Source organism: Poecilia latipinna, unplaced genomic scaffold (genome assembly GCF_001443285.1).
Source record: "Poecilia latipinna isolate Pla-1442-1.1 unplaced genomic scaffold, P_latipinna-1.0 Scaffold12, whole genome shotgun sequence".
NCBI classification, from domain to species: Eukaryota; Metazoa; Chordata; class Actinopteri; order Cyprinodontiformes; family Poeciliidae; genus Poecilia; species Poecilia latipinna.
In genome coordinates this window covers 105,770-133,758 of record NW_015112628.1, presented here as the reverse complement: position 1 = coordinate 133,758, position 27,989 = coordinate 105,770, and the positions used below count along the sequence as shown (strand labels likewise).

The 27,989-nt window shown below is 41.7% G+C and overlaps 2 protein-coding genes and 1 long non-coding RNA gene across 5 annotated transcripts in view; 1 reads left to right on the top strand and 2 right to left on the bottom strand.

The window, feature by feature from the left end:
• The first annotated feature begins 2 nt into the window (after positions 1-2).
• Positions 3-25,162, top strand: LOC106946210 (TSC22 domain family protein 2). Of its 2 annotated transcripts, XM_015030411.1 has the most exons (4): positions 3-2,621; positions 11,788-11,862; positions 22,302-22,353; positions 23,329-25,162. In XM_015030411.1, the coding sequence occupies exons 1-4, from the start codon at positions 922-924 to the stop codon at positions 23,659-23,661; spliced, it is 2,160 nt and encodes a 719-aa protein (XP_014885897.1). In that variant the 5' UTR covers positions 3-921; the 3' UTR covers positions 23,662-25,162. The 2 variants fall into 2 exon arrangements, with proteins under 2 accessions (XP_014885897.1, XP_014885908.1); XM_015030422.1 differs by lacking the exon at positions 11,788-11,862 and having other exon boundaries at positions 6-2,621.
• Positions 25,163-25,670: 508 nt separating this feature from the next.
• The window catches only part of LOC106946277 (UAP56-interacting factor), a 6,482-nt gene continuing 4,163 nt past the window's right edge, over positions 25,671-27,989 (bottom strand). The window contains exons 4-9 of one of the 2 annotated variants that reach the window (XM_015030497.1): positions 27,082-27,242; positions 26,930-27,002; positions 26,784-26,839; positions 26,545-26,619; positions 26,282-26,438; positions 25,671-26,209 (exon numbers count right to left, since the gene is read on the bottom strand). In XM_015030497.1, the coding sequence (XP_014885983.1) occupies positions 26,108-26,209; positions 26,282-26,438; positions 26,545-26,619; positions 26,784-26,839; positions 26,930-27,002; positions 27,082-27,242 (624 nt within the window). In that variant the 3' untranslated portion in view covers positions 25,671-26,107. The remainder of the gene's footprint in view (positions 26,210-26,281; positions 26,439-26,544; positions 26,620-26,783; positions 26,840-26,929; positions 27,003-27,081; positions 27,243-27,989) is intronic. The other variant, XM_015030504.1, reaches the window with a different exon arrangement.
• Positions 27,647-27,989, bottom strand: part of LOC106946417 (uncharacterized) — a 3,760-nt gene continuing 3,417 nt past the window's right edge. Inside the window, exon 2 of the long non-coding RNA XR_001424766.1 lies at positions 27,647-27,737. This is a non-coding gene — a long non-coding RNA (uncharacterized LOC106946417). The remainder of the gene's footprint in view (positions 27,738-27,989) is intronic.

Sequence of the window (27,989 nt, the reverse complement as noted above, 5' to 3'; positions counted from 1 at the left end):
TAAAGTAAAGTAAAGTAAAGTAAAGTAAAGTAAAGTAAGTACTTGAGATTACCTCAGTCATATTCACTGCTTGTTAACACACTAAGGTGATTAGTCATTCGATAATAGCAGTTTTTCCGACGGTTCTTGAAAGCAGCAGGAGGAGTGATTCACAAACTGGCCGTACGTAAACACTCCTGCGCTGCGCTCGCTGCTTACCCACGATGCAGCGCGGTTCCACACAACATAGCCATCTTGTCAGGAGAGAGGGAGGGAGCTGTCGGCGCTGTTAAGATTATCACTTGTTTCAAGCGGAACGTTTTGAGGTCTGTTCGCTCTTCCACTATAGATAGTAACAAAGTAAAGTGTTCTCGACGGACGTCTTGACGCCAGGGAAGTAGCTGAGACGTAGGTACGCTTTCGTGAAGATGTCTCGTATACTTGTACCGACGTAGAGGGGGAGTGTGCGGCGGCAGCCACTTGGCTTGAATTGTTAGCTAGCTCAGTGAGTGAAGGGCTGCGGGGCCTCCTTAGCTCAAAGTAGCTCCTGCAGCTGGGAACACTCTGCGACAACGGCCGGCCGACGAGTGGACAGCCGGGGAAGTAGCAGGCCGGTCCGGGCTGACTTTAAATTCTGTACCAGTCGTCATCCAAGCAGCTTTCGGCGGTGTCAGGACCCCTACTGCTGGACAAGGAGACGCGGAGTGTGGCGTTCAGCTTCATGAAACGCAACAGGAGACCGAGAGAGGAAGAGGATGGCGCAGATTCATCTTGATTACAGCTAAATAGGAAGAGGAAAACCAGACCCGAGTGTTGGAAATAAGACAGAAAGCTTCCACCAGCTCGCTTCTTTTTGAAGGGAGGAGCAAAAAAACAAAAAAAACAAACAAACAAACAAAAAAAACACACAGCCATACGGGACCCTGAATCCGACTGGCCAACATGTCGAAGATGCCGGCCAAGAAGAAGAGCTGCTTTCAGATCACAAGCGTGACTCAGGCCCAGGTGGCGGCCGTGGGGGCCGCCGACGACACCGAGAGTCTAGACGACCCGGACGAGTCGCGAACTGAGGACATGTCGTCGGAAATATACGACGTGTCGCGAGCTGAGTACGAGCCCGCGTGCGAGAGGAGTTCCTCCGACGAAGCTCTGAATAACGTCGGAGAGGCGGAGGCGCCAGCAAACGCACCTCAGGCCACTCCGCCGCCTGGGCCGGGAGGTAACACAACCGAACTGAGGAAGGTTGCAGGCTCCGGTTCGGTTCATGGCGGTCAGAACCAGCTGGGGATTACCCCGACACCTGGGTTACCCCTCATGACTCCGTCTGGAGGGGTCCAGCATCAGCTGCCAGCTATAGCCAGCCCCAGCGTGTCAGCCAACACCTCCCAGCCTGCTGCAGGGTCCAGCTCTGCCACCTCCACGGTGAGCTGCTCATCACGCTTCAGGGTCATCAAACTGGATCATGGTACCGGAGAACCGTTCCGGAGAGGCAGGTGGATGTGTACAGAGTTCTATGAGAAGGACTCGGGGACTGACAGCATAAGACACGGCAGTGTAACCCTGGACCCTGCTGCAGAGAGGGACAGCGGGCTTGGACCTTCAGTGGGGTCCACAGTGTCCCCGGCTACTCACTCTGGTCCCGGTTTGGGGTCCATGGCGGATGGGTCTCACTCTTCGCTACTGCCGCAGGTTCTGCATCAGAGCTACAGCAGCCAGCAGCATGCAGGCAGTACTTTGGCCACACACACTTCCTTCTCCAGTGTGCAACCCGTAACCCTTCCTTCTCAGTCATCCATAGGAGGTCTTCAGCCTCATGCGGCTCAGAGTGTGCTTCCCGTTGGACAGAACGGTCTGCCCCACTCTGAGGTCCACATACAGAAGTCCCCAATGATGCCTCCTCCTTACGTGCCCCAGCAGCCGGTTCCCGGAGTCCACCTGATCACCAGCCAGTCATCTGGACTGGCACAGCACCAAAAGGAGTATTACCCGCAGCCTCAGCCTGCATCCATACCTGCAGGACTTCCTGGGGGACAACAGGCTCTTCCGGCGTCGAGCCTCTCTGCTGCATCTGGCGGACACATCCCGACTCCGGCTTCTGGAGTGAGTCAGGCTGGAGATGTTGGCCCAGCGGTGGCGGGGGCTGTATCTGCCGGACCACCAGCGCCTCAGACTGTAGGGTTTGGAGTCCCCGTTTTACTCCCGCTTCAGACTGCGAGTCAGTACGCCCCAGCCGTACAACCTCAGCCCATGGGCCACCCCGCGGCTACCGGTGTGCAAAACGTGCCTGCAGTCGGAGTGGGTTCCAGTGCACCCGTGGGCGCCGCGGCCGCCGCTGCTGCCGCCGCTGCTGCCGCCGCTGTGCTCAGTGCCTCCAGTGCAACCATGCCAAATGCTACGACTTCCAGCTTGCCTCCTGGATTGATAGCCCACACCAAGACTCCAGAGATACTGGGGGTGCAGGGCCTCTCCGCCACCGGGTTTGGACAGTTGGAGGCAAGCGGAAGGAAGTCAGAGGGAGCGGCACAGTCTCCGGTTGTGTCTGGGAGGGATGCCGGGAAGCACTTCATGCCCGAGACCCTGCAGCTCTCCACTCCTGTCACAAGCCTGTTTGGAATCCTACCTGTCGACGGGGAGGAGGACAGGTAACACATTCCTGCTTTCTTATGTGAAGTGTTTGCAGGTTTTCTCGAGTCTGACAGGATCATTGTCAACTGTGGCGTTTCTCCCTGTTACAAGCTCAGTTCAGAAACATAGGTTGGAAAGAAATGTACCACGCAGATCACAGGAAGCACTTGTTGCTCATTTATCTCATCAGGTGAAGGACCTGGTTTACCTTCACCTCAAATCAGATGGATGGGAGGGGAATGCAGTGGAGCGCAGGAAGAAAATGTTGGTTTCTAGTTTGGGCCAAAAGAAAAAAAAATGATAGAGAATCAACACTTGAGGCCAGTGCAAGGAACAAGCTGTTGAATATAGAAAACCTCTTGTTTACAACTCAGAGCCTCTCTGTGTGTGTATGGTAGTGTTTGAGTGTTGCAAGTGTAATGTGTTTCTTTTTTTTTTTTTCCAGGGAAAAGGGCATCTAGACTAGCCACACATAAGTTTGATTTGACAAAAACAGATGCACCGATTAGGTTGTTTTTCCCTGATTTGTACCAATAATTGGTTTTCTTCACACATATCAGTATTCTGAATCCAACAAGAAATGAAAGATTTACAAGACTATCTTCATCTGTTTCTTAAAACGCTACATGACGTTAGTTGATGCTTTTATAGAGGGACAAATGGTGGTAGTCCTTTGTTCTGATGCGTTTAATGCAGGGGTGCGGCCCTCTGAAGGATTTTGGGCAGCCTAACCTCAGTTCTAGAATGGAGCAAATCTGGCCTGCAAGTACCGCTGGCTGATGCAAGGCAGACACCGTTTCATTCACCGCTAAATAACATCATCTTCAAAATATGAATAGATTCTAATGACTTTGATGACTTTTATAATGTTGTTTTTTTGTATCTACAATGATTTACTGGTCCGCTTTCAACAGAAAATTTACTATATTTTTTTATTATTGAGCAGATGAAATAAAAAGAGGCACATTTTGTGGCCCCCTTATGCGTTTAACTTCCTGATTTTTGCCAGTAAGTTCAGACGCCACTGATTTATTTTCACACTGCTGTGGAGCTGGCTTTAATCTCATTGTATATGTACACAGTGACAAACAATAAACTCTAATTAATAAAAAGGGGGAAAAGTAGATTAGTTTTTGATGATCACCAATCAGAGCTGATAAAGAAAAGATCGTCTTGTTACGGTTCCTAGTCTGTCGATTGGTGCATCTTTAAAAAGACTAACTAAAAAGACTTTAACTTCCTAAACCACTAAGAGCAAGAAGGAAAATGTAACGACTGCAAAATGAAAAACTGTCAGACATGTGGAGTGTAGATTATCCACCTGAGTGCACAAATGACAGCTACCACTACCAACCAATTCTCTTAATCATATTTGTTAAAAATAGGTGTTACATTTAAAGAAAAAAAAAGATATTTCACTCGAATACGTGAGACCTTTTTCGAGAGGAAACCCCGGGTTTAAGTGCTAATCTGGAACAAGTTGTGGAGTAAGCAGCCTGTTTTAGACAACGTGAGCGCTTCCTGTTGTATAGAATAGTTTCACTCTGACAGACTTTTCTCGCTCAGTGTGCGCCGGTGTCACTTTTTCGTTTCATCCGCCTAACAATTTATTGGTCCGGACATGCTGCTCTGACACAGGCGATCTCTTATCTTGAGGTTTGCAGTGTGTGTTGCCACGGCAATGCATGCCTTTTTTTAAAAAAAAAAAAAAAAAAGGGTGGACAGACTTCACAAATTGAACCTGCCCAAAGCCGCTTCTTCTGTTTCCTAACACAGACCCCAGGATGGTGTGTGTGTGTGTGTGTGTGTGTGTGTGTGTGTGTTTTCTGATGGCTTTAAGGCACAGCTTAAAAAAAAGAAAACGTAGCCCTCGTTGCTGTGACTTAGCTCACTGTTCCGGTAGCCTTGGGCTAATCGCGGCCTCCTGTAAATGAGCTGCATGCCTGACCTTTTAATAAGCCAGTTCCTGCTCAGGAAAAATACTTTGGAATATAAACAAGCAAAGAGTGTTTGAGTTTGTGTTGCCACACTCGTGACAGCAGGGTTTGCACTTTTACCTGAGCTTTTTAGTGCTTTTAAACAAACACAGTTAAGAACCAAAGACCCTTCTCTTTTCTTTTCTTTCTTTCCTTTTATAACATATGTAAAGGTAAAGACTTCTGGCAGCTAACGCTTATGGACGCCGTTGGCTTTTACTATCTCCAGATACAAGCACACTCTCCTTCCTGAAGTAATCTCTCAGTTCTCAGCTGTAGTAGATGGCACACATAAGCGGAAATGATACAGTGCCTGAAATCTCTCAGTGGTTTCCATTTACAGTCGCACAGAGGTGCCAGAATCTAGAGCAGGCAGGAAATGCAGCCTGTAGAGTCCTGGCAGTAACAGTTTTATTGTGCTTCACGTTGATGTGGGTAGTTTATTGAGCTTGGAACTAATTTTAAACTCTAATTAGTCTTTTTTTTCTCTTTTAAATCAATTATTTATTCTCATGTGGTGTCTTGTGAGTTAACCAGTTTCCATTAGAGATCGAGATAATTCCTATTGAATTAATGTCATATGATGGCATATAGAACCAAAACACATATGCCTCAATTAATTGATATTTGAAACAAAGAAGCAACAATTATTCCTGCAGATGCTAAATAACACAGTTAACTATAGTTCCAATGCTTCTATGTATATCATTGGTTTAATTTTGTTTTGTTATACTAAGCAAATGTATAATATGGTAATTTTTGGGGAAAGCATTCTGATTACGGGCAGTGCTATAAAGAGTTAATTTCAATTAATTAGTTCTAATTGATTCTTAAACAAGTTACAAATTTTAATGCAATTAATTTTATTTAATTTTTTTTTAAATGTTGCCTATTGTGTCTAGCTTAAAAACTCTGATATCTCAGGATATTATATCTGCTACATTTATGAACTGATCACAATAATGATACAAAAGTTCAGACCGGAACCTTTGTATTCGAGTGTTTCTGGTATGCCCGTAAATCTGACGCACAAGCAACATTGGTAAATAAAGATGGATGATGAAGCAGTTTCTCTTGGAGGGATCGTTTCTGCTTCAAATAACGAAATGATTGGCCTCTGAAAAATGCTGTTGTTGTGCTAACAGCAGTTAGCCTGTCAGTAAAGATATTGAAGCCTAAAATAGCATCTCAGTGCTTAACATGCAGCAGCAGCTCAGATGCTAACGTCAGCGTTCACAGTCCACATTTCTAAAATTAATAATCAGGCTTTCTGAAACACTTGAAAGCCAAATGACTAGATTAACATTTTGCACCAGTCTGATGGCTGAATAAATAAATAAAAATATATCTTTGTTTTTGAGCTCGTATGTCTGTTTCTTTAATATTTTAGCCACAAAAAAAGTTTTTGAATTGAAAATGTTGCCTATTGTGTCTAGCTTAAAAACTCTGATGTCTCAGGATATTATATCTGCTACATTTATGAACTGATCACAAAAAATCTATGAAAATTCATTGCATATTTTAGTTTAACTAGTGGCAGTTCATGGTTCAAATTTATATAATTTTAAAATTTATAAAATTATAATGATTAAATTGTATATAATTTTAATCATGAAAATTGTGTACATTTTCATGATTTCGTGTTTATCCAATTGAGTATTTGAACTATTAAGTTAGTCAATTCCAAGAACTTTAAAATCAACAAGTAGTAGCTGTGAACGATTTGGATTATGACGGACAACAGCAAGTTCTGCCTGATGTTGTTGTAAACTGAAAGTGTTCTGGTTTAGTTTTCATGCTCTGTTTCATCCCAGCGCACAGATCCAGATGAAGATCGATTTAAAAAGTCCAACTTCTACTAAATCTGCAGCTGTACGCTCCATCCTCTACTGATCCAGCTTGAATGGGAAGAAAAAGTTCCCCATTTCTGTATCGTGTACAGCTGGTTTTCTGCCATGCAGCTTCATATTTAGAAGTGTTCAACTTCTCTCTGTCACATTTTGCAAACCTGTGACGTCTCCATTCAGTGCGAATGCTGCGTAAATGACCAAAAAGGGCAAGAAGGAAAACTTTCTGGATTAAAAGCATGTTGGCATAGCAACACTGACATGTTCAGCTGTTCTTTTTAGTTTTCATTCTCTGCTCTCTTTCATCCAAACACAAGAGGGAGGGGAGAGTTGGTACCTCAGCAGAGCTTTCTGTGCTGCATTCACTTGCGCTCAGACAACTCAATGAAACACTAATTCAGACGGCATGTTTAAATTCCACAGCGCGGTTAAATGCGTACCTTTAAAAAAACAACAAAAACGGACCACACTATTTTCGACTGATCTAAATTAAAATGTTAAAGTCCCACATTAAAGTTATTCTTTGAAGATTTTTTTAAATTAGTGAGCTACAGCAATATTTAATTTCCCTTTGGAAAGTAAATGTTTATCAAGACAAAAATAAATCAAAATTCTTATAAGAAATGTTTCACAATAATGATAAACCCCTAGCTGTATGTAAATATAATAACCATATTTATCTTTCTTGCTAGGATGAAGTGCAGCATTTTTTGTTTCAGTCACATGATAGGCAAGGTGCAGCAGCAGGTGGAGGAGGGGCAGTTTCAGAGAAAACTCTATCCTCTGCTGCTTTGATACGATGGAAGGATTTTGAAGGCCTGGTGACTTAAAGCAGTTTGTGTTCTTTCTTCCTCATGTCAATTTGTTTAAAGTTTGTTTATATTGAAATGCTATGGAACTGGTTTGAACTTCCTGTTTAGCCTCTGCAGTCTGAGGAAGACGAGGCTGTAGCAGAGCAAGTCATCAACGCTTTGTCTAAATCAGCTTCGATATCCATCTAATATTTAACACCAGCTAGTTATTACACCGTGACCAGCAGCAGACCTTCTGGTTCTGTAACCAGGTTTTCATTGTGCTTGTGTCCAGACATGTTTAGCTTGTAGTCGGGTCTCGTCTCCCATGCTGATAAGAGGAAGGGGCTCTATCATGTCTGCAGCAGTGCTCTTTCCACTGTGCCCCTATTCTCCTGATAACAGGGGGGTGGGGGGGTGTCGGCCAACTTGTTGTCTCGTTATGACGCGTTGTTTCTTGTTTCTCTGCAATGTATTTGGGGAACTTTGATGGTGATCAATCAGAGGCCTTGCTGCTGCTAGTGAATATTACTGAATGATAATCTTGTGCTCTGAATTGGTTTGCTCATCTGGTATCAGAGACTATTTTGGTTCAGATGGTTGATTTCAGTGGTGAACTGTGAGCATGTTTTCAGCCAAACATCTAAAAATGCAAGACTATACTCTGCAAAAGCTACCGCTGAAATTAAAAATAGTGGTCTTACTGGTAATGAAATGGTTACTAATGATGGAATAATTTGTATATATTTATAGCCATTCTAAAGAGATGAACAGAAACTTATAAAAATTCAAGAAAAAGTTATCTGAAGTGCAAAACCGGCTGATGCCAGTCTGATACAGAAAAGTGGTACTGAATTGACTTAAAACTTTTTTCTTCTTTTTTTTTTAAACACAGGTACATTTACTGAATTAAAGAAACCAAAACTGACAGAAACAATAAGTGGACTGCCTTGGTCGAACATGTAAAAAATAAACTGCAACAAATTTTCTTTTAAATGGTTCAGAAAGAGCAATTAGAAATACTAAATGTAATGACTAATAAAGCATGATGTCGCTCAGAGCACAAAGCATAGAATTAGACTGAAATATTTGCCCTTATGGATGGGGCATATTGTCATGACACCCAGTCTAGAATTTTTTGTCGGTATCAGGATTGACGGAGATGCTGATATCGGATCGGTGCATCTTTAATCTAATCTTTTATCAGATGAGGTTTGGCAGGCAGGGATCGCGCTGGGCTAGCCGTACCCACAGCTCTGAGCTGGGGGTCGCTAACGGTTCCTGTTCCTGGTCTCGGTGTTGCTGTGGACGTGTGGGTGTCACAGTGACACCAGGACAGCGTGTGCAACTGTGTTTTTCCCTCCGTGGCCTCCACTCTTCCCTGCTACATCCTGTTTTCAGCTCTCCACCTCCTATTCACTTGATATTCCTCAGCTCGCTCCCCGCTTCCACCACCGAGGCCCTCCGCTCGCATCATATGACATTCGGTGGGCACATTTTTATCTGGAGTTACCTCACAGAGAGGTTAGTGTGTGTGTGTGAACGCTCTCTGTGTAAACAAGGAGGGTTTGACATGCTCTGTGGATCCTCTGAGCCGTTTCCTCAGAGAAAGATGTGTCGGTCTGGTCGGACCGATCCGGCTGGTCTGAAGGTCTGCCGACTCGGCTTCAGTCATCACCTCCACGCCCAGTATGACAGTCACTCAGTTCAAGGTTTAACTGGGGTGTGTTGTTGTGTGCGCTAGATAAGTTAGATTCTCAGTAAAGTTGATGTTTGGGAAATAAAGTAATCAAATAATTAATAAAGATTACTCTCCAGTAGGAGTTGGCAGTATGGACTTTAGCGTTTTATCATGATATTTTGAGGTACTATTGTGATCGGATGATAAAAGGATAAAATAAGGATGATAAAAAAAAAACCTATGAATTCTGTTTTTAAAATTTTTTTAAGATCTGACTGCATGACAGAATTCATAGTGGTCTCAGTGTTACCAAATATGTTTAATCCTTTTTAGCTCAATTGAGCAGATTAGAGTACATGCTTAAACTATGGGACTCCCATAGTCCATTTTGCTATGCTATTGTAATAACAGTAAAGATCATGATGATAAAATGATTTATTATGTTTTGGGTGACTGTATGACCCACTATGTGGCACAGCATTATAGCTCCACAAACACAAATATTTTTCTTGGAAAAAAATATTTGAAATAAGCTTCTTCAAGATGGCAACACATTTTTTCCAGACAAGAAATTGTCCCAGAAGTTACTGCGATGAATGATAATTTTGCCACACTGAAAACTTTTACCACTAGCTTTGGTAGAAAGACAAAAAAAAACGATAAATCATGGTAATGGAAATTGTTGAGCTTGTTTTATCATGTGATGAACTGATTTATTGCTTATTGCGACAGTCCTAGTTAGAAATGAGTCGTTATGATTTGCTGAAGAGTGAAAGTGAGGNATCATGTTCTGATTGGGTGACATGAACCTTCAAACATTTGCCAAAAAAACAGTTATATTGATTTTTTGCTTGGTCTTCGGCTTGCTTTTGGGGATTTAAAAAAAAAAAAAAAAAATATATATATATATATATATATATATATATATATATCATTTTTATCTGCTTTAAACCATGAGCTCTAAACATAAAGAATGGAGGGATAAACAGAGTCTTTATGTGCTTTAAATATATGCTTCGTCTTTTTCTTTATTTCTGTTTTGTTTTTCCTCCTTCCATCCTCCTCATTTCTGATATTAGCTCTTGGATTTCACATTTTGGCACCGTTCGATGCAGGCTTTTCACAAAGAGCGGCTTTCATAAACGATATTGACATGTTGTGTTTCAGACTCACAAAGAGCAGCATTGAGAAGCGAGCGCTCGCTGCTTCAAAAACAGCAGAACGATGACTCGGGTTCTTGAGGAGGACTTTGAGTCATCTGATTTGGTGGATTTGGGCCGATAGCGGAGACGTACAGAGCTCTCAGTTTCAGCTGCGGAGGAGGGGAGTTCTCTCTGGAGGTGTGCGTCTGCCACACGTGTGGATGTGCGCAGGTTTTTTTTTTTGCTCCAATGCCCACAAAGTGATTTTAAGCAGAGTTGTAGCAGAGAGCGAGAGTGTTTAGTCATTAGGTAATGTGTCAGAGGCAGTTTGTGCCAGAAGTTTCTAGGAAAGAGCCTTGGCTGCAGTAATATTCACACACATGCTGTAGATCAACTCCACAGTCTGTGTGTGTGCACGTGTGGAGGTGGGAAGGGACCAGTTAGTTTTGTAAAAGACGACCAAGCTGTGTGTGTGTGTGTGTGTGTGTGTGTGTGTGTGTGTGTAAAGTGAGTGCATGGGGGTCAACGGGGCAGGAGTGGGGGGGATTTCCTTCCCCACCCCCAACATCCATCCCTTGCTATGGAACACAGTGTCCTTGTAACCAACTAAAAGTAAATGTAGGAATGTGACGATCGGGGATTTGTTTCCGATTTCTGCTTCTCATAAAGCCTCAATGTGTCAATACGGCTTTTAGTCGTGTTTAGTTCTGTAAAAAAAAAAAAAAAAGAAACAAAAATAACTGCATTTTGAATATTTCTTCAATGTTTTCTATTAGTTTCTGATGCAAACATAGTTTTTAAGAAAACAATGGAGTGTTTCTGTACAGTAAGGGGTGATGTCCCACTGTGTGCGTGTCAGAGAGCAGACGATTATTAATTTAAGACAAAATAATTAAAAAGTAGGACAGGACAATGTGGCTTAAGAAATGTCACAATATAAGCATTTCATATTGCTATTTATTGATTATTTTTTTGTCTTGAATATCTGAAATACTGCCAAACTGGTGGCATGACCGTTCCTGTTTTATCCACAGTTTTCACTCCATGCCGTTATTTATCTTTAAGCAAACTTTGCTCTGTCACAATAACAAATTCTAAACCCTTTCCCCTGCCTACATCCTCCAGAATGCCATTCAGTTCTGGATCGGAGTTCAGAAAAAGGGATTCAGTTTTCAGTTTCCGTTGAGCCAATCAATCTAAGTATCAACCAGTTCTGGACACCAGCTGATAATGCATCTCAGGTTAAAAGTCTAAACCAGATGTTCCTTGTTTGTTCAGTTATAAACATCCTGATATTTTGTCATGTCTGATTTTATTCTCAATGTCTGGTTTAAAAAGTGCAGAATATCTGATTGTACAAATATTTTTCATACCAAAATGTTTCCAGCTCCAATATTTGAAAGCGGTCTTGTTTCAAATTCTTAACATTTTCACATGTTAAGAACTTAACATGTGAAATTATGAAGGAAGGAACTTAACTTGTGAACCGGCTGGAGGAAGGAGGCCCATAAAGTTCAGCATCCATTCCTGCTTCATTCCACTTTAGCGTGACGTTTTCTGATCGCCCTCAGCGTCACACTGACGATATTACACGGTTACCACAGCGACATTAGAGTCTTGTAATGGGATTTTAAGTTGGTAAAAGCATTTCCAGAATCAGTTCGGTGTGTTTTCACTGTTTTCTCTCTCTCTTCACTGTTTCTCTTCTCTTCTCTCCTCTCTCTTCCTCGGATGTGGTTGACACAGGAACCCCTCCACGGCTTTCTACCAGGCCTTCCAGTCTGGAAGCAGATTAAGAGACTCAAAGGCTCACAGCGATAGGTACAGTACCGAGCTGGATTGGACAGGGCCGGCCTGCCAGAGTGTAACAAAGCGCGTGCAGTGTTCAGCAGCAGTGAGCTTTGCTTTTTGACACGTGCATGGATTGAATTTGGAAACAAAGCTTGGCAGCAGACGCAGCGCTGGCCGCCGGCCGTCTCAATAAGATCTGTCTCGCCCTGTTAATTCCCTGCAGTCGTTCTCCTGAGCTTCCTGTGACATCATATAACACCTTTGTCGCTCAAGGAATGACAAGGCGTTGCTTTCACAAGCTCTGCTAATGTTTCTATAGAGCTATCCACCAGGATAATTGCTCTCCTCTTGAGTTTCAAAGAAGAAAAAAAGTACATGGAGTCCAGAGAGGCCAACTCAAATGGTCAGACAGGTAATCGGATTAAAAACCAGTTCAACCAGTCCTTATGGGGGGAATTTCACTTCTTTCTATTAATCTTTTAAACACTTGGAGGCACTTTGAGCAGCAGTAAGAGATCCTTAGTGGGAATTGTATATAAAAAGTAATTCCCCTTGAAATATTTTTATTAGGATTCTGTCTAAAACAGCACATAAATATGGAGCTGTCTACAAATTCTGGATATTGTTTGGGTAAAAATAAAACCTGAAAAGTAGTATATATATATATATATATTCCATTTTCCATATCATTAAGTTTTAAATTCATTTATGTCTAAAACCTTAAAATGTCTTAAATTCATTCAAGAAAACATAAGTTGGCTTTAAACATGGTCTTAAATTTTGTCATGGCAAGACTATTTAGCCTTGTATATCTTATGTTGGTGTTTTCTCGTGGGCCTTTTATATCGGGCAAAAGTTTGAGTTTCACTCACCGCGTAGTGTGACTCGAGGTGATTCAGGCTACCGATAACTAGCCGTTTATGGTAACTAGCTTTTTTACGTCTGCAAGTGTAAATTTATCAGAGTTCATCTTCGCCACTGACTCGCTTCTGTTGCCAACCCATAACGATGCTACGTCCATTCTGTATTGAAAAGAAAACTTGTCATTGTGGGGTTTAAGACTTTACAACCATTGTCAGTGTGAGAAACGCAAAGCTGCTGCCAAGAGCCACAAAACGGACCCAAGCAATTTCACAGTTCTGGTCCCTTGACTTATGCAAAAATATACTTTGTGCATTTCTTTCATGATAAGTCTTAAATCGTATTTATAATGGTTTTAAAAATCCTTCAATGTGAGTTTGGGGTATATCTCTGAATTTTTGGCCCTTTCCCTCGAGAGTATCTCAAACTTAGATTAGCACAGATGCTCAACTGGATTTAAGTAGGAGTTCACCGATTGTCTTAAATTTGGGAGCTCAGCAATCGGCCAATGCAGGAGTAGATCTGAAAATCAGCCACTACCCACCTGGTCACATCTGCACATTTGCTATTGGCAATAGTCACCCCACTGCTACCAACTTTTCCCCCATGTTTAGCAAATTTCCAGACAAAAAAAATCACGGTATCTACAAGTCAGGCTTTTTAAAGATCAGTGATTGGACAGAAAAGTGCAATCAGTGCCGTTTTAGATTGAAGTCTGGATTTTGATTGGGCCATTCCAACACACCAACATGTAGTTCTGACTGGCTCAGCAATTCCAACTAGCTTGAGCTTCCCTGTCCCTGCTGATTAAAAAGAATCCATGCAGCATGATACCGCCACCACCATGTTTCACCATGGCAATGTGTGGAGTGAGTTTTTGGATAAACATAGCATTCTGTATGTTGATCAGCATCTGACCAGAAGCAACCTTGAAGCCATTTGTTCTCTAATGTAGCTTAACAAAACTCTGAGGCCAGAAACAGCAACAGCGTTAGAAATCAGATTTGATCACACAGGTTCGGACTCTTGATCACCAGTTAGCTCCTGCGTGTTCTGAATTACACGCTTTGCTTACCTTCACAAAGTGTCATTAGCGATATATTTAGGTTTCTAGTTGTAGCATGACAAAATGTGTAAAATAGTGGTATGAATACATTTCCAGGTCCTGCACTTACAGTTTCAAAGATCCAAAAAGCGTTTGTGTTGAATCAAACCGAGCCTGAAAAGGTTTTTAATGACCGTGGGCTCAAACAAGGGTTCATGTTTGCCACCAAACAGAACAAGGAGGTGCTTGGCTTGTTTTGTTCTTGTGAAGAAGGTAAACACATGTTCAGTTTTATAGTTATTTCAGAAAGTCAGACCCAGGAAGACGTCTTGTCTTGGTTCTGGAGCTGGAAGAGAAGCGGCTTCAGTTTGATTGGAGACAAAATGGATCTGCTGTCTTCACTGCTCTGCATATCCAACCAAAAAGAACCAAATATAGAGAGTGACTGTTAGACTGGTTTCATTAGGAAGAGGTTATGAATATACTGGTCTGTCTGCCAGTCAGTTTTCATTTTATGGTACTCTTTCTGCATGCAGCTCACCCAGGATACATTTACTAGAAGCAGATGTTTTATGTTGATGTGTTTGTGCTAAAGCTCTGAATCCTGCTTTTTACTGACAAAACTCACCTTTGTGGTTTAATTAGGCATCAACAAAACTGCATTTAAATCACTTGAGTTTAGTACTAGTCAGATAAAAATTGAGGAAATGTCCCACACATTTTTTTCTTCTTTCATGGTTAATGTTTGTAGTAGTTCCAGTGCTCCCCACACTTACTGAATACAGGATTTGACCCACGGACGATGTCCATGTTGATGCCAAATTACATATAGAAGAGCGCTAAGTGATTGTCCCAAAAAGACAACACCACAAAAAGACTGTCCTCACTCCGTAACAATTGAGAACCAAAGGTTGTTTTCTGCAGGTTCACCAGACCATTGGCCGTCAACTCCCTACTCAGACAAGCCGACATAGTCTGCAGCCTCTTAGGGCTGCCGGGATGGGTCATAACTACCGTTTACCATCAGGACAGTTTGCATTGATATCGGCAGCATGTATAGTGAAATTTGAGGAGGAAAGTCGCATTTCGTGATGAATCAGATTTTGCCTTTCTCAGTTGGACCACAAGGTCAATGTGTGGAGAACATGTGGAGCATGCTACCCCGATTGCTGCACAAACAGAGTTTGCGAAAACGGTGTGAATCTTATCGTAGGAGGCGATCTAAATGCCAGGACATATCCAGGTTAAATTTTTCAACCAGTGGCGATCCGTGAACTTTACTTTTAGTAAACTTCCACACCCACAGAGGGTCTCTGTGTACTCTCACTCCATACGCTATGAAACCAGAGTATTCCCGTTTGCTCATTGTTTTCCGGAAGATGATGCTAAAGTCAGTAGAAGAAATAAGTTTATGGAGTGACATTCTATGTAATGAACTTGGCTGCTCAACCTCCAAATGCTGTTCAGTGTTTTTTATTGCCAAGAAGGAGCATTGCTGCAACAACTGATCAAACACTAATTTCCTCACTTTAGTGCTAAGTTGATGGTCAGATCTCTGTGGTACTTGTAGCACCATAAAGTTGTAGTTCTAAACAAGGTTTAAAGTCCGTATTGTATGTGCCATCTCAATGTTTTCAAGACTGCTTTGTTGCAATCAGCACAGTTTTTCACTGAAATCTTCTTCTGTTCCTTGATTGCTGTTTGAATCTTAAGAAAATGTCCAGCTGACAGTGTGGGAGGGCAATAGCGAGGGGCCCCTCTTTAAAGGAACTGAACTTTGCTGTGATGACATTTACAAAAATGGAAAAGAAACAGCTGAAAGCATAAGTGAGTGACAGGAAATGAAACTGCTTTAAGAGGAATATACAGCTGACACACCGTCAGCAGCCAACTGAGGAACTGTACACTCCAAAAAATAATCGATGCACGTCTCGCTTTTAATGGCTGCAGCTTTAGCATGAAGCGGATCAGTGCCGTCTGTTTTAACTGAACCAGAACAAAGCCGGGAGATGAAGCTAGCGGCCTCGTTACAAGCATTTAGCTTTTCTTCTGCTTCTCTGAGCGGTTGGTGTTGTGGAGACGCCAATCGCCCAAGTCTGCTCGCGTTTCCATGGAAGCTGGGGATAACTAACGATGTGTTTGGGCCAGTGTGTTTTGAAGATCTTGGTGTTGATGACCCCTCGTGTTGTTGACCCATAATTATCCGTTTTTTTTTTTGTTTTTTTGTTTTTTTTTGCTTGGGCTTGTTTGTAACAAGATGAAGTCATGGAACGGGTTTAGTGAAATCCCAAAGAAGAGCACAGATTTAACCTTTGAGCCATTTTTAACATAATGGATATTCTAACCAGCTGTTGTTTTTTATTTTTTTGGTGATGCACCCTTTCCATTAGAATCTAGCTACATAGTCAGCTATTTAACGTTTATTAGAGACTAAGACATTGATCAAACTTTTTGCGCCAGTCAGCTTCGATTTTGTTTTCATAAACTATATTCAGTTTTTGATTTACCTTCTGGGTAAATCAAAACCTGAACGAATTGACCATTAAAATGTTTAAACTTTCAGTTATTTCTCTTAGCATAACTGAAAGTCGGCAAATACAGGAACTTACAAAAAACAACTAAAAAGAAAGTTTCCTTTACCAGCCAGCTCATACATGACTGACTTTATTTTGCAGACAGGAAAATGTAATGTGCACTATATTAATAAATAGTTCTTCTATCAATTCTTTCAAATTCAAAAATATTCTAATGATCCCAAAGGGAAATTAAAGTGTTGTCTCATATTAATTTAAGATTCTAAAAGTAAATAAGTAGTAAAAAGTAAACATAAATGGCTAAAAAGGAACTATTTACTTTTTAACTTTAGAGTTAAATAGTGAATTATTAGTACATACAATATATATAACTGTATATTTGACATTTATTTCAAATATACAGCTTGAAATGACATGAAATATTGAACAAGAGCGTGGTTACAATGCCAGCAGCTCAGCAACATTTACACACAGTCGCAGGTGTTTTGAGGATAGATGGAAGAGAAAGGGGGGGAAAACTCCTCATAGTTGCAGGTCTGCTCTTTGTTTATTTGTCATGTGTGTTCACAGTGGTGCTGTGTCATTTGTCTTAGAGCTCCATTCATTCCATAAACGTCAATAGATGCTCTCTGAAGTGCTTTGAAGCAAACAGAAGTGCTGAGTTGTCTTCAGGCAAACAAATTTGTAGGAAGGTAGTTGTAAAGAGTGTGTCTGTAGGTTCGTGCAGGAATGGGTAGAGTGATGACAAGTAATTGCCTCTGTAATAATGTCTTTTTAACCAATTGGGTTTTGTTACTTTTAGATGGAAAGAAAATAACTTGGCAAACTGGCATCTGCAACTTGAAAACAGGTATTGTGAGTTTTACCTGATGTTTTACAAGGTGGACACAACCAGCTCTGATGATGGGGAACTTTTCCTTTAAATTACAAATGAAATGATCTAGAACTGACTCTATAAGAGCAGAAAAAGTTTCAGTAAATGGTTTATAAACAGTCAACTACTTCCTATATTTTTTTTCCCCTCAGTCTTGGGTTCTCACCACAAACCCACCAGCTCCCGGTCATTTGATTTCCTTATGCCTTGTTTGCTGAGACGAAGCTCTAAATAGAAACATGATGTGACCCTCAGTAGTTTTACAACTTGATTCATTTGCATGACATTGCCACCCAAATTATGCTTTGAAGCTTACTTGGTTGCAATTTTTGTACTTCCTCTTTATGTTCTCTGACAACTCATGGTGCATGCTTGTGTAAGAATGCGTTTAGCGCAAGTGGAAGTTGTCTGTCAACTGAAATGAGAAAAACACCCACACTATATTTAATTTGAATATCCTTTATTTATTCCAAAGGGAAAATAATTTTTTGTAATTCTTATTATCCAAGTATCTTAAAAGGGTCATTGAGACTGAAAATCTTTGGGCAAGAAGAATCTCCAGTAGCAGTCAGTCCTGCAGCAAGTCTCAAGAGGCCTCTGACTGAAGACTGTTGCTGTATGACGGTGTCATGACTGTCAGGACATGCTAATAGCTCCATATCCAAAAAGCAGAGATATTTTACAGCAATATGTTCAGAATGATACAAATAGGGCTGAAGCAATTAACCGTGATTAATCAATTGCTGATTTGAAGTTCAGTTAATGGTTAAGCGATTGCTAGGCTGTCCAGCCTAAAGAAGATCATTTGTTGAAAAAAAAAACATACTCCGACCATCCAGAACTGTACAAAAAATATTAAATATTGCTTTTAAGATAAAAACCACCATGTTTTACTCAGAACTCATAAACTCCTAAGATTCACTACAAGAATGTTATGTTATTGCATTTGAGACAATAAAATATTTTATTTTTAAAAATTTATTTGCATCCCTTAATGCATTTCTAATATTGTATATAAATAGTTAAATGGGCAAATGAAAAATCTGCACCATGTGCCATTTTTTCATTCAATAAGTTGATTAATAATCAGAATAATTGATAGAATTATCGATTACTAAGATAATCATTCGTTGCAGTCTTAAATCAGCAGTTTTTGGCAAGCACTGCTAATCCATCTCATTTGCTTTTGCTGCTTCTCTTTACACATCAGCCTCTTATTAAGCTCCTCTGGAATTTAGGGTCATAGTTCAGGTAACTTTTGAGCTTCTGAGATGCTAATCAAAAGTCTCATAACTTATCAATGGAGTTTATCTGTGTTATGGACAACTGCAAACCTACCAAGACATGTTGGAAAAACCACACTACCTGTTCACTACCTGTTCAAGCTGGCACTGTTTGAGTATATGTGTAATGAGCTGTGTTTCAATTAAACTTAGTTCATTGCACAAATTGGAGCTACAAAATAAATTTGCGCAATGGAAACACATCTATGTTCAAAAAGACTCATTATTTTTGATTTTGCTACAATGAGATGGTTTTTCTGCCACATTGAAATAGATCTGTTTACATCATGCGAGTCACATGATTAAAAGCAGATGTTACTACTGGCAAAACGACAGATGGATGGATAGATAGATAGATAGATAGATAGATAAAAACGTTATTCCCTGAGGGAATTTACCCTCAGGGATATTGTAGACAATTTCTCTGAAAAAAAAAGACGACAGAAAGTAGCAGGAGGAGGATGGTTTGTTTTGGGGGTTTTCAGATCGTGTGCGGTCAGAAGATGCACCGTTCATAAAAAGTTGTGCGTCAGTCAAACATGTCGAATCCGCAGCTCTTCTGTAATCACAGAGAACAATTTCAATAATACACAGCACATGTAGCCGCTCCCTAGTGTAGGAAGATTGTCTGTCCGCCTGAATAAGACGCTGATGTCTCACCTCTGATGACTGATGGATGAGGAGCAGTACTACCATGGATGAATTATTATTATTATTATTATTTCTCATGTAACTGTTTATATTCATCGCTGCCATGATTTTTAGTGACTTATTGCATGAATAAGCTTATTCAGTGTGATTTTTAATTTCTTATTTAATGGAAACACGACAAGTGCAGAATATATTCAAATATTTGCACTCATTTGAAATGGAAACGCAGCTACTGATACATTCACAATATAGGGGAAAAAGTTGAAGGGCTGTGAATGTACTGTATGCATCACCGTTGACCAGGTGAGGTTATGCAACGCCATAACGTCAGGATCTCGCCTGCCAATCTCTGCTCTTGTCATATCACCCAGGAAGGCTGACTGTAAAGCGCGTTGCCACAGCGGGAACCCTGCTGCTCTTAAACACATCAGCAGATCCGTCACAAATGACAACAATTTGTTGGCCCCATGAGATTCTCGCCCTTCTATACTTTGTTATCTCTAGTGGACTTTTATTGGCATTCCTGTTTAACTGCCAGTGCTGTATGGGAACCCGTATGCGGAGCTTGTAAATGTCAGCCGTGTTGATGTAGAGGTTTACAGAAGTATCTGTTGCACAATCAAGAGTAAGCTGAAACCCACATTAGCATTATGTTTCATTTCAGCCCAGCCCATTAGCTTCAGAGGCTCAACTTTACACACTGCAGTACCAACAGTCTCCTTTTGAGGGGACTGAGTTGAGGACGGATGGATTTCTGTACTGATTCCTCCCCCAAAAGCATAAATAAATTTCTTCAGTTACTCGTGTGGTTTCCAGAAGCTTCTCCTCCTGCTTACCTGAAATAACTTCCAGTTGTTCTTGGAAGTTCTTTAATTACCAGATGGTGTCCTAATATGGCATTGATAGGTTTTTGTTTCTCTGCTTACATCAGTGCAACTACTACATCTGCAGCTAAAGTTGCGAGCATCAACCCAAACCTTCAGGGTTCAACAAGAATCTGAGCCCACAAATCTTCTACGACTCCATAGGAACGATTGTTGTGTTGTCGATGTTTTCCGGTCACCATAGTTACAGATCCGTCACTGGCACAAGTCCCACTGACGGTACGCACTGGTGTTTCGAATTTTCCTCGTCTTCTAGTCCCTGATGTGATTACAGGAGTTCTGCAGGAAAAGCTCCAGGGAAGACGACTTCATTCTCTCTGTCTCTCTCTCTCTCCGTCTCTCTGTCTCTCTCTCTATCTTTTTATTTTTTTTCACTGTAGAAGTGAGATCATTGGGAGTTCTGGGAGGAGGAACCACAGCAGAAGATCTGTCGCAGTTTCGGTTATCTGAATGATTTTAGGGTACCTAGATGAACGTCTAACCGCAAACATGAGAATGTTTGAGTATGCAGATTAAGTGTTGCTCAGACCTGATTGGAGAGTTATAAGAGAAATTTCGTGTGGTTTGTTTGTGCCATTGTCTCTTCAAATTACAAATCAAGTTATGTCATTTCCAGAAGTAGGCAAATAGTGGGCTGGTGTGAACCCAAACACACTGGGGCAGTGCGGAGCAGTAGGGTGTACAAAGTGTGTTTTTTATTTTCTGTACTGTCAAAAGCCACTGAAGCAACAAGGGTGGAACCCAGAGTCCATCAGCTCTTTATTTTATAGACTCAGAGGAAGAAAAAAATTCCATTAGGGAAGAAAAGTTTAGGAGAGCTCACTGTGCCTAAATTAAACACACATTTTTCGCAGCTTTGGGTTATGAAACGGTTCGTTCTCGTGGTGGTGGTTGGGTGGGGGGGATAATGTGGTCTGTGGGGGGGGGAAGAATTAAAAATAAATTCATGTCTTGAAGCGATGGGCGTGTGTCACAGAGTGGATTTCTCGTAGCGGGCGTTCAGGAGCCATGTGAGGCCAGGTGGCCGGGCAGGCCATGTAGCTTAGTCATGCCTTAGGAACGAATCAGAGGGAAGGAGAGAATAAAATGAGTGACGGGGCGTCATGGCAGCAGAGGTATGGGAAGCATTCCTCCCCAGCACATCCCACTGATAACAATCAGCCGAGCGCTTCCGCCCGTCTCGCGCACACCAGCCGGACGAACTGCAGAGGAACAGGACATCTTGTCCCCAGTAGGGGGTAGAGGGTAGGGTTCAGGGGCTGACGGGACGGGGACTGTGCTGCAAGGCATGCTGGGATTGAGCTTCACGTCTTACAAAAATATTGAGTGTTTCAGAAACTCATGAGAGTTTGTGGACAACAGTTGGACAGTTGGTTCAAGTCTGACTGATGCAGCTGGACACAAAGCTCTCTGTCGCCCTCTAGTGGAGAAAAGTAATTTTGCTCATACTTCAGTGTTTCAAAAAGGATTCGTATTTTGTCTCACATCCACACACTTCAGTGTTTTATGTGACAAACCAACACAAGTTGTGAAATGGTAGGAGGTTAAATAAATCAAAATCATTGATCAATATTTCTGTTCTGATAACTGCACAGTATCTTTATCTTGTGCAGTATATCATTACTATTAATTGCTGTTATTGGTAATCTTGTTTTATATATTTTTATAACACTTTTGGAAGACTTTTCTGTAAACCTGTATATCTCGATGCTGCGGTTACACGCCTAAGTTTCCCCTCTGTGGGATAATAAATTTTATTCTATTTGTATTCACGCCTCCTGAGTCAATACTGTGTAGAACCAACTCACTGAGATTACAGCGGAGTAAAATTTTGTGTCCTTTTTTCCTGTTTGTTCCCTGCAATAACAACTAAGTGCTCCTAATTAAGTGACGACTTCTGCCGGTTTCTTTTACTGGATTTTATTTGCCATGTTTTTCAGATAAAAGCCGTTCCTTCCACTTCCTAACTTTTTATCATCTTTAAATATTGCCGGACATATCGGATGTTCCTCCTATAAAGTATTGTGCCATTATAACCAAGTTTGTTTTCTCCATTTTCTTCACTTCTGTGTTTTCTTCCTTTGTGTGATCAGCGCCCAGAAAATCTCAGATTTTATTATGAAATTTTAACACTGATTATGTGTCATAAAGATGATGTTTACCTTCTTTACTCTGTTATAAAATAACTTTTTCCTTTATGTACGCGCTGACCGATGCTATCTACACTGTCCAGATCGATTTCTTGTATTGGGTGTTTTGTTGTTGTTTCAGGATAAATGACCAACTTCTGCAGGGAAGCTAAAGCTGATCTAATTCCTTCTTTCTTTTTTCTTTCAGTGCCTCTGGAACCAACATTGTTGCCATTGATAATAAAATTGAACAGGCAATGGTAAGCTCATCAGTTATTTGTTCTCTATAAGAAAATATTCTAATTAAAATCATCAGAATTTTAATGTATTTCTTTAATTCATTGCCAAAAGTGAAACTTCCAACTTATTTAGATTCATGAGAGTGAAATATAGATGAATTATGGATTTTACAGCTTGCAAAATCCCACTATTCAGTTTGTTAGAAAATTAAAATATTACATCAGAACAAATGAAACTGATTTTAATACAGAAATGTGGAGCTACTTTAAGTATGTCCATCTACTGTACCATTTGGTTGGGGCTCCTTTTGCATGAATTACTGCATCAGTGCAGCGTGACATGGAGACAGTCGGTATGTGATTCTGCTTTCATTGCTTTTGACTTTGTTTTTTTTTGTTTTTTTTTGCAATCTTTTTCTCCAAATGTCTTCCTTCCTGTCAACTTTCTCCTTATATGCTTTTTGTCAGACTTCAATAATTATCTGCTGCATTACTGAGTCGGCATCACTCCTCATGATTGTGTTCATCTCAACACCACAGAAGTTTCTAAAAATGTTGTTTTACTTTAAAAAAACACTTTTATTACCTTCTGAACAGTAAAAATTAATAGACTATTTAAATGAAATGAACAAAGTCGTCAGAAATTTCCAATATATAGAATCAAAACATGAATGCAGTCTTCCATGTTTGCCTTTACTACTAGGAACGCTTATTTTCCCAGCCTTTTTTTATTATTTTGTTCAAAAAAGAAAATGCTCAGCAACACTTTTTCCTAACATTTTTTTTACTTTTTCAAAAAAATTCTTAGTAATCCTCCAATTCTTAAAGAAACAGAATTTTGGGTTGACATTGGCTATCAATCGCTAAAATGAAAAAGTTTCAGATTTTCTATTAAATAATTGAAATAAGCCAACTGTTAATAAAATCATGTAATTTCTGTGCTGCGCCATAATTGGCCTGTTGACCCACCTGCTCCTTTCCGTGTGTTTTGTGCAGGACCTGGTGAAAAGCCATCTGATGTATGCAGTGCGTGAGGAGGTGGAGGTGTTGAAGGAGCAGATCAAGGAGCTGTTTGAGAGGAACTCTGTGCTGGAGCGGGAGAACGCCGTGCTCAAATCTCTGGCTAACAGCGAGCAGCTGTCTCAGCTAACGGCTCAGACCGGCGCCACCTCGGCCGTCGCTGCCGCCGCTGCAGCCGCCACCCCTGGTTCCACCTCCGCCCCCGGCCTCCAGCAGCTCCACCCCAAACCCCAGCAGCTCCAGCCTCAGCAGCCCCAGACTCAGCTCGACGCTGGCCAACAACCGCAGCCCAATGTCACCTCCGCTTGAAGTGCGTCTGCCCTGCTTCGCACAGGGCAGAAACAAAGTATCTCCTTGTACAACTTAATATAATTAGTATATGTGAAATTAAAAAGAAAGAAACTGTCTTTAGCCACCAGCTTGACCACAAAGTACAGTGCTTATATGTGTGTGTGTGTGTGTGTGTGTGTGGGTGTGCGCGTTAGCAAGCGAGACTGTGAACTGGTTTTGAAATGTATGCGCGTGTCTGTACTGTGGGCCTTTCCAGTGTTAATGCAATCATCAAAGGGTGTGTGTGTTTGAGACAGAGAGAGAGGGGGAGATGCTAACTGGAAGTGTGAGAGGGGCGCGTGGCAAGCAGGCTGGAGCGGCTTCAGAACCAAACCCAAACCGCTCAAAGGGGTTCACCGGCGAAAAAGAGACAGACAGGAAGTAGAAAAAAAAGTGCTTATTTTTTTAAACGAGACAGAGTCGGGAGGGGTTAGCTGCTCAATGTCGGGATCCAAGAACTGGGAGAGTCTTTATTTTGTTTCTGTCGGAGCGCCAACACTGCTGACGTCACCTTGCATCAAGTCCAACTCACGCATCAGTCCTCCTGAGTTCTACTGTTATTAGTGTTTATTTATTACAGGGCTGCTATTTCCACAAAATGAACAATTCCACGAAACCTGTTAAATAGTAGCCCGGTGACTCTTCTCCTTCTTCTATTGTTTTACAGTGTTTAAACAGCTCAGCCTCTTCCCAGGCTGCCCTCTGTGAAGACAAATAAAATGTAGGCAAAATAAAATGAAAATTCTGACAAATGTTTAACACTAACTCAGATATCACGCTGCAATTGCCAATTCATAGCTTGAGCTCAATTGAATGTACATTTTTGTATAGTATAAAGTATTATTTGCCTTGATGGGCGACAGCACCTGTCGACGTCAGATGTTAATATAAGCCAGCAAAGGGGGGAGGAGTTGAAGAAAACCCACTTATTTGATCTTAAAGTGAATTTAAGAGTATTACCATGCCCCCCCTCTTTACTTTCAGTTTTAGCTCCACTGGTTTTCCTGTGGGAAGCGGGGCCAACGGAGGGAGGGGGAAGAAGCTGTGAAATCATCCAACATACTTCAACGTACGTCAACCAAAGATTAAAAGCTGTGTAAATCGATTTCTTTTGAGATGCACACGATTTTTTTTTTTTTAACTTCCTCCTACACAAAAATAGTTTCGTTGCTGTTCAGCATGTTCTGCATGATCTGTAACCTTCAAACCACTTTCTTACCTCATTTTTATTCAGCACTCTTGTTGTAAGATAGTCTGAAAAGTGTAAATGAATTTGGGGGGTGTAAGGGGAGGGGAGGGGGTTTCTGTTGCCGAGCAGCGAGTTGAAAATAAAACCTAGTGTTGCCAACACTAGTCGCAGACAAAATGAAGTGAGCCATGTTTTTGTTCAGTTAAATGGTGTTTGAATTTCATATGCCAATAGTTTTGTTACTTTGCAAAATTTTATTGTATTTAAATAAAAGCAATATTCCGATTCCAAGATGTGGTTTCACTCGCTCTCAGGTGCTTGTGTGGCTCGGCTCGTGTTTAAACATTCCAACTGGTCAAAGCAGCCAATGTGTGTCCGGTCAGGATTACAAAAAACACCTCATAACTCCACCCTTGTTAGCTTTTGGCCTGTTGGCTGGTAAGTCTTATCAGCTGTTAGCTATTAAGTGACAAGTTGACATTTAATTAGCTTTGATCACTTAAAGTTACTTTTTCCAGACTGAACTGGTTTTAAAACCCAGTAGCTGCTCTTTGGGTCTAAATTATAGTTAAAGTAACTAATCCCAGAGGAAAAGCTCCAAGGAGGCGGGGCTAGGTCCACCCAAGTGTTTTGCATAGCTCAATGGTTGCCACTGGAGATTAGAGAATTTCTCAAACGTAGGACAGAATGAAGGCAGCACTCCAGGCATGCTTTCGATAATGGAATAGCATTATAATATAGAGCTCAAAAATTTTAATTGTTTTTAAATAATACTGAGAATCAGAAGTCATGGTCATGATGCTGTATCAAGATCAGTATTTAGACAATCTTTTATTTAAAGAACTTTACAAAACTGGCAGAAAAACGTTCTTTCCCCACACACCATCCTAGCAAATACATCGTCGTCTTCTCTGAAAACAAAATGCTTTTTAAAAAGTGTTTGTAGTGTTAACAGTTCTGAGTCATAACGGGGATTAAAAAAAAAAAAGTTTAAAATATTCCCCTGCACTGAGTTGTCACAACACAAAAAGTTGAATACACCGACATTGAGGAGAAAATGGAAGCTTTTTCCAACTGTTCCGGTAACACAGAGCAGCCATGTGAATCCTGCTTATTTGTCCCATCCAGGCTTCCCTCTCAGTGTCATCACAACAACTCGGCACACGTCCCGTTGTTGGGGCGGTGTCGGAGCAGGACGGAGGGTCTTTGGGGCGTCATCTCTTCCTTCACGTCAGGCTAACCCACGGTAACAAACCTGCTGCCCCGGCCGCTCTGCGCCGTGGCGACGCGCCGATCTTTGAGGATGCGGAAACGTTCGTTCAGAGTCATCGATGTTTGCTGAGGAGGCAAAAACAAAAAAATACAGACACTAATGAATGACCAGGGGGGAAAAACGAAATAAAAAATCACCTGAAGGAAGACATCCGAACGTCTTCTTACTGGCTTCCCAACGCTGTTGATGTCAAACTGCAGAGGGACTCCTTTAGGGACCTTCTTCTCCTCCGTCTCCACCTTAACCGGAGCCGAGCTGACGGGCGGCGGTTGCAGCGTCCAGGCACTAGGGGGCCTACGAGCAAGTTAAACACATATGCTGTTGGAGGCAGAGGTGTGTTAAGATACATTATCCCTCCACAGAACTTTCTACTTCGGAGGAGGTGGCACTGAACGCTCACTCTGGTTGAGTTCTGGCTGTCGGGTTGTCAATAGAAACAGTCAGAATTCCACTGCCGGCTGTAGACGTGTGCCACCTAGTGGGCAAGCAGGAGAGCTGCGTCACACATACAGATATGCATGTTTGTTTATTTTTTAATCAATTTATAAGGCATTCATTTTAGATATGAACTTAAGACTTTTAAGGGACGCCCAGCCTCTCTTTCTAATGGATCCAACCAATCGCACTGAAGACACTTACTGTCGCGTTCTGACTGGAGGAGTGTGAAGGTTTGTCTTCTGTACTTGGGCTTGAACCTGCACAGCACAGCGAGGCAATATTAAATATGTCGCCTTGGGAAACGTCAGGTCTGATTTCATCCACGTCAGCGATATAACGCAGCGCACCTTGAGCCCTCTGCGGAAAAGGAAGGTGGCCTGGCGAGCCTCTCTCTGCGTCTGCTGGACCGGCGGCAGAGGTCTGCAGAGAGGAAAGCACAAGCTGTGGAAACGCTCCAGAGGGATGAGGCTGTGTCTGAGCGGGGCCCATTGGGTCTCACCGTCGCCGCAGCTGGAACGGTCTCCTAGACGACAACAACAACGCTGCCGCGTTCTGGCCTCTCTGTGGATCGGGCTGCCGGTACGGCCGCCTCGGCACCTCCGGCCTCCTGTACTGGGCCTCTGAGCGCTGAATGAAGGGCCTCATCCGCGGACGCGCTTTCTGACGAACGAGGTGAAAAACCCCCAAAAACAAACAAAAGACAAAAATGCATTTTAATCCATTTAGAGCAGAAAGAAAAAGATCACTTCACAATAAGGACGAAGACTGCAGACTTCACAGCTGCTTAACAGACATTGATAAAGAATCTGGTTGTTCGATGGAAAGCTAAGTGGAAGGAAAAACTGTTGCAGCAAAATGCGAGCCACGAGTTTGGGAAAGATTCACCATAAATGCTGCTCCCAGAGCCGCTTCACTCAGACCATTCCTTATGCTTTATAGTCTCTAAAGTTTATTTTAGAGACTATAAAATAAAGTCACATCCAGTCACATCCATACTGGATGTGACTCCAGTATGGAGTCACATCTCCGGTTGGAGGTCTGATTATGAAAATCGTAAAACCAAGAAGAAATTAGATGCTGTTTATTAAACGTGTTTAAATCAGATTTACAAAACATTCGCAGATATTTCTACAGATGTCAGGATTCGACTAGAACCTGCAAAAATCCTGTCCAACGGGGATGAATGGATGAGAAACGGACAATATGACATTCAGCTTTAAGCTGAATCATTCATAGCTTCTATAACCATGTGTTATTTTACTTCACCACCACAGGAAGCTTCATATGCGACGCTCCGTGTTTAGTAAACAATCACTTTCACGCTGTACTTCCTGTGGACAGAGGCCTCCTCTCACATTTCCAACTGTGAGAACTTCACTCTGAATGTGTTAACAACACAGAAGGAGT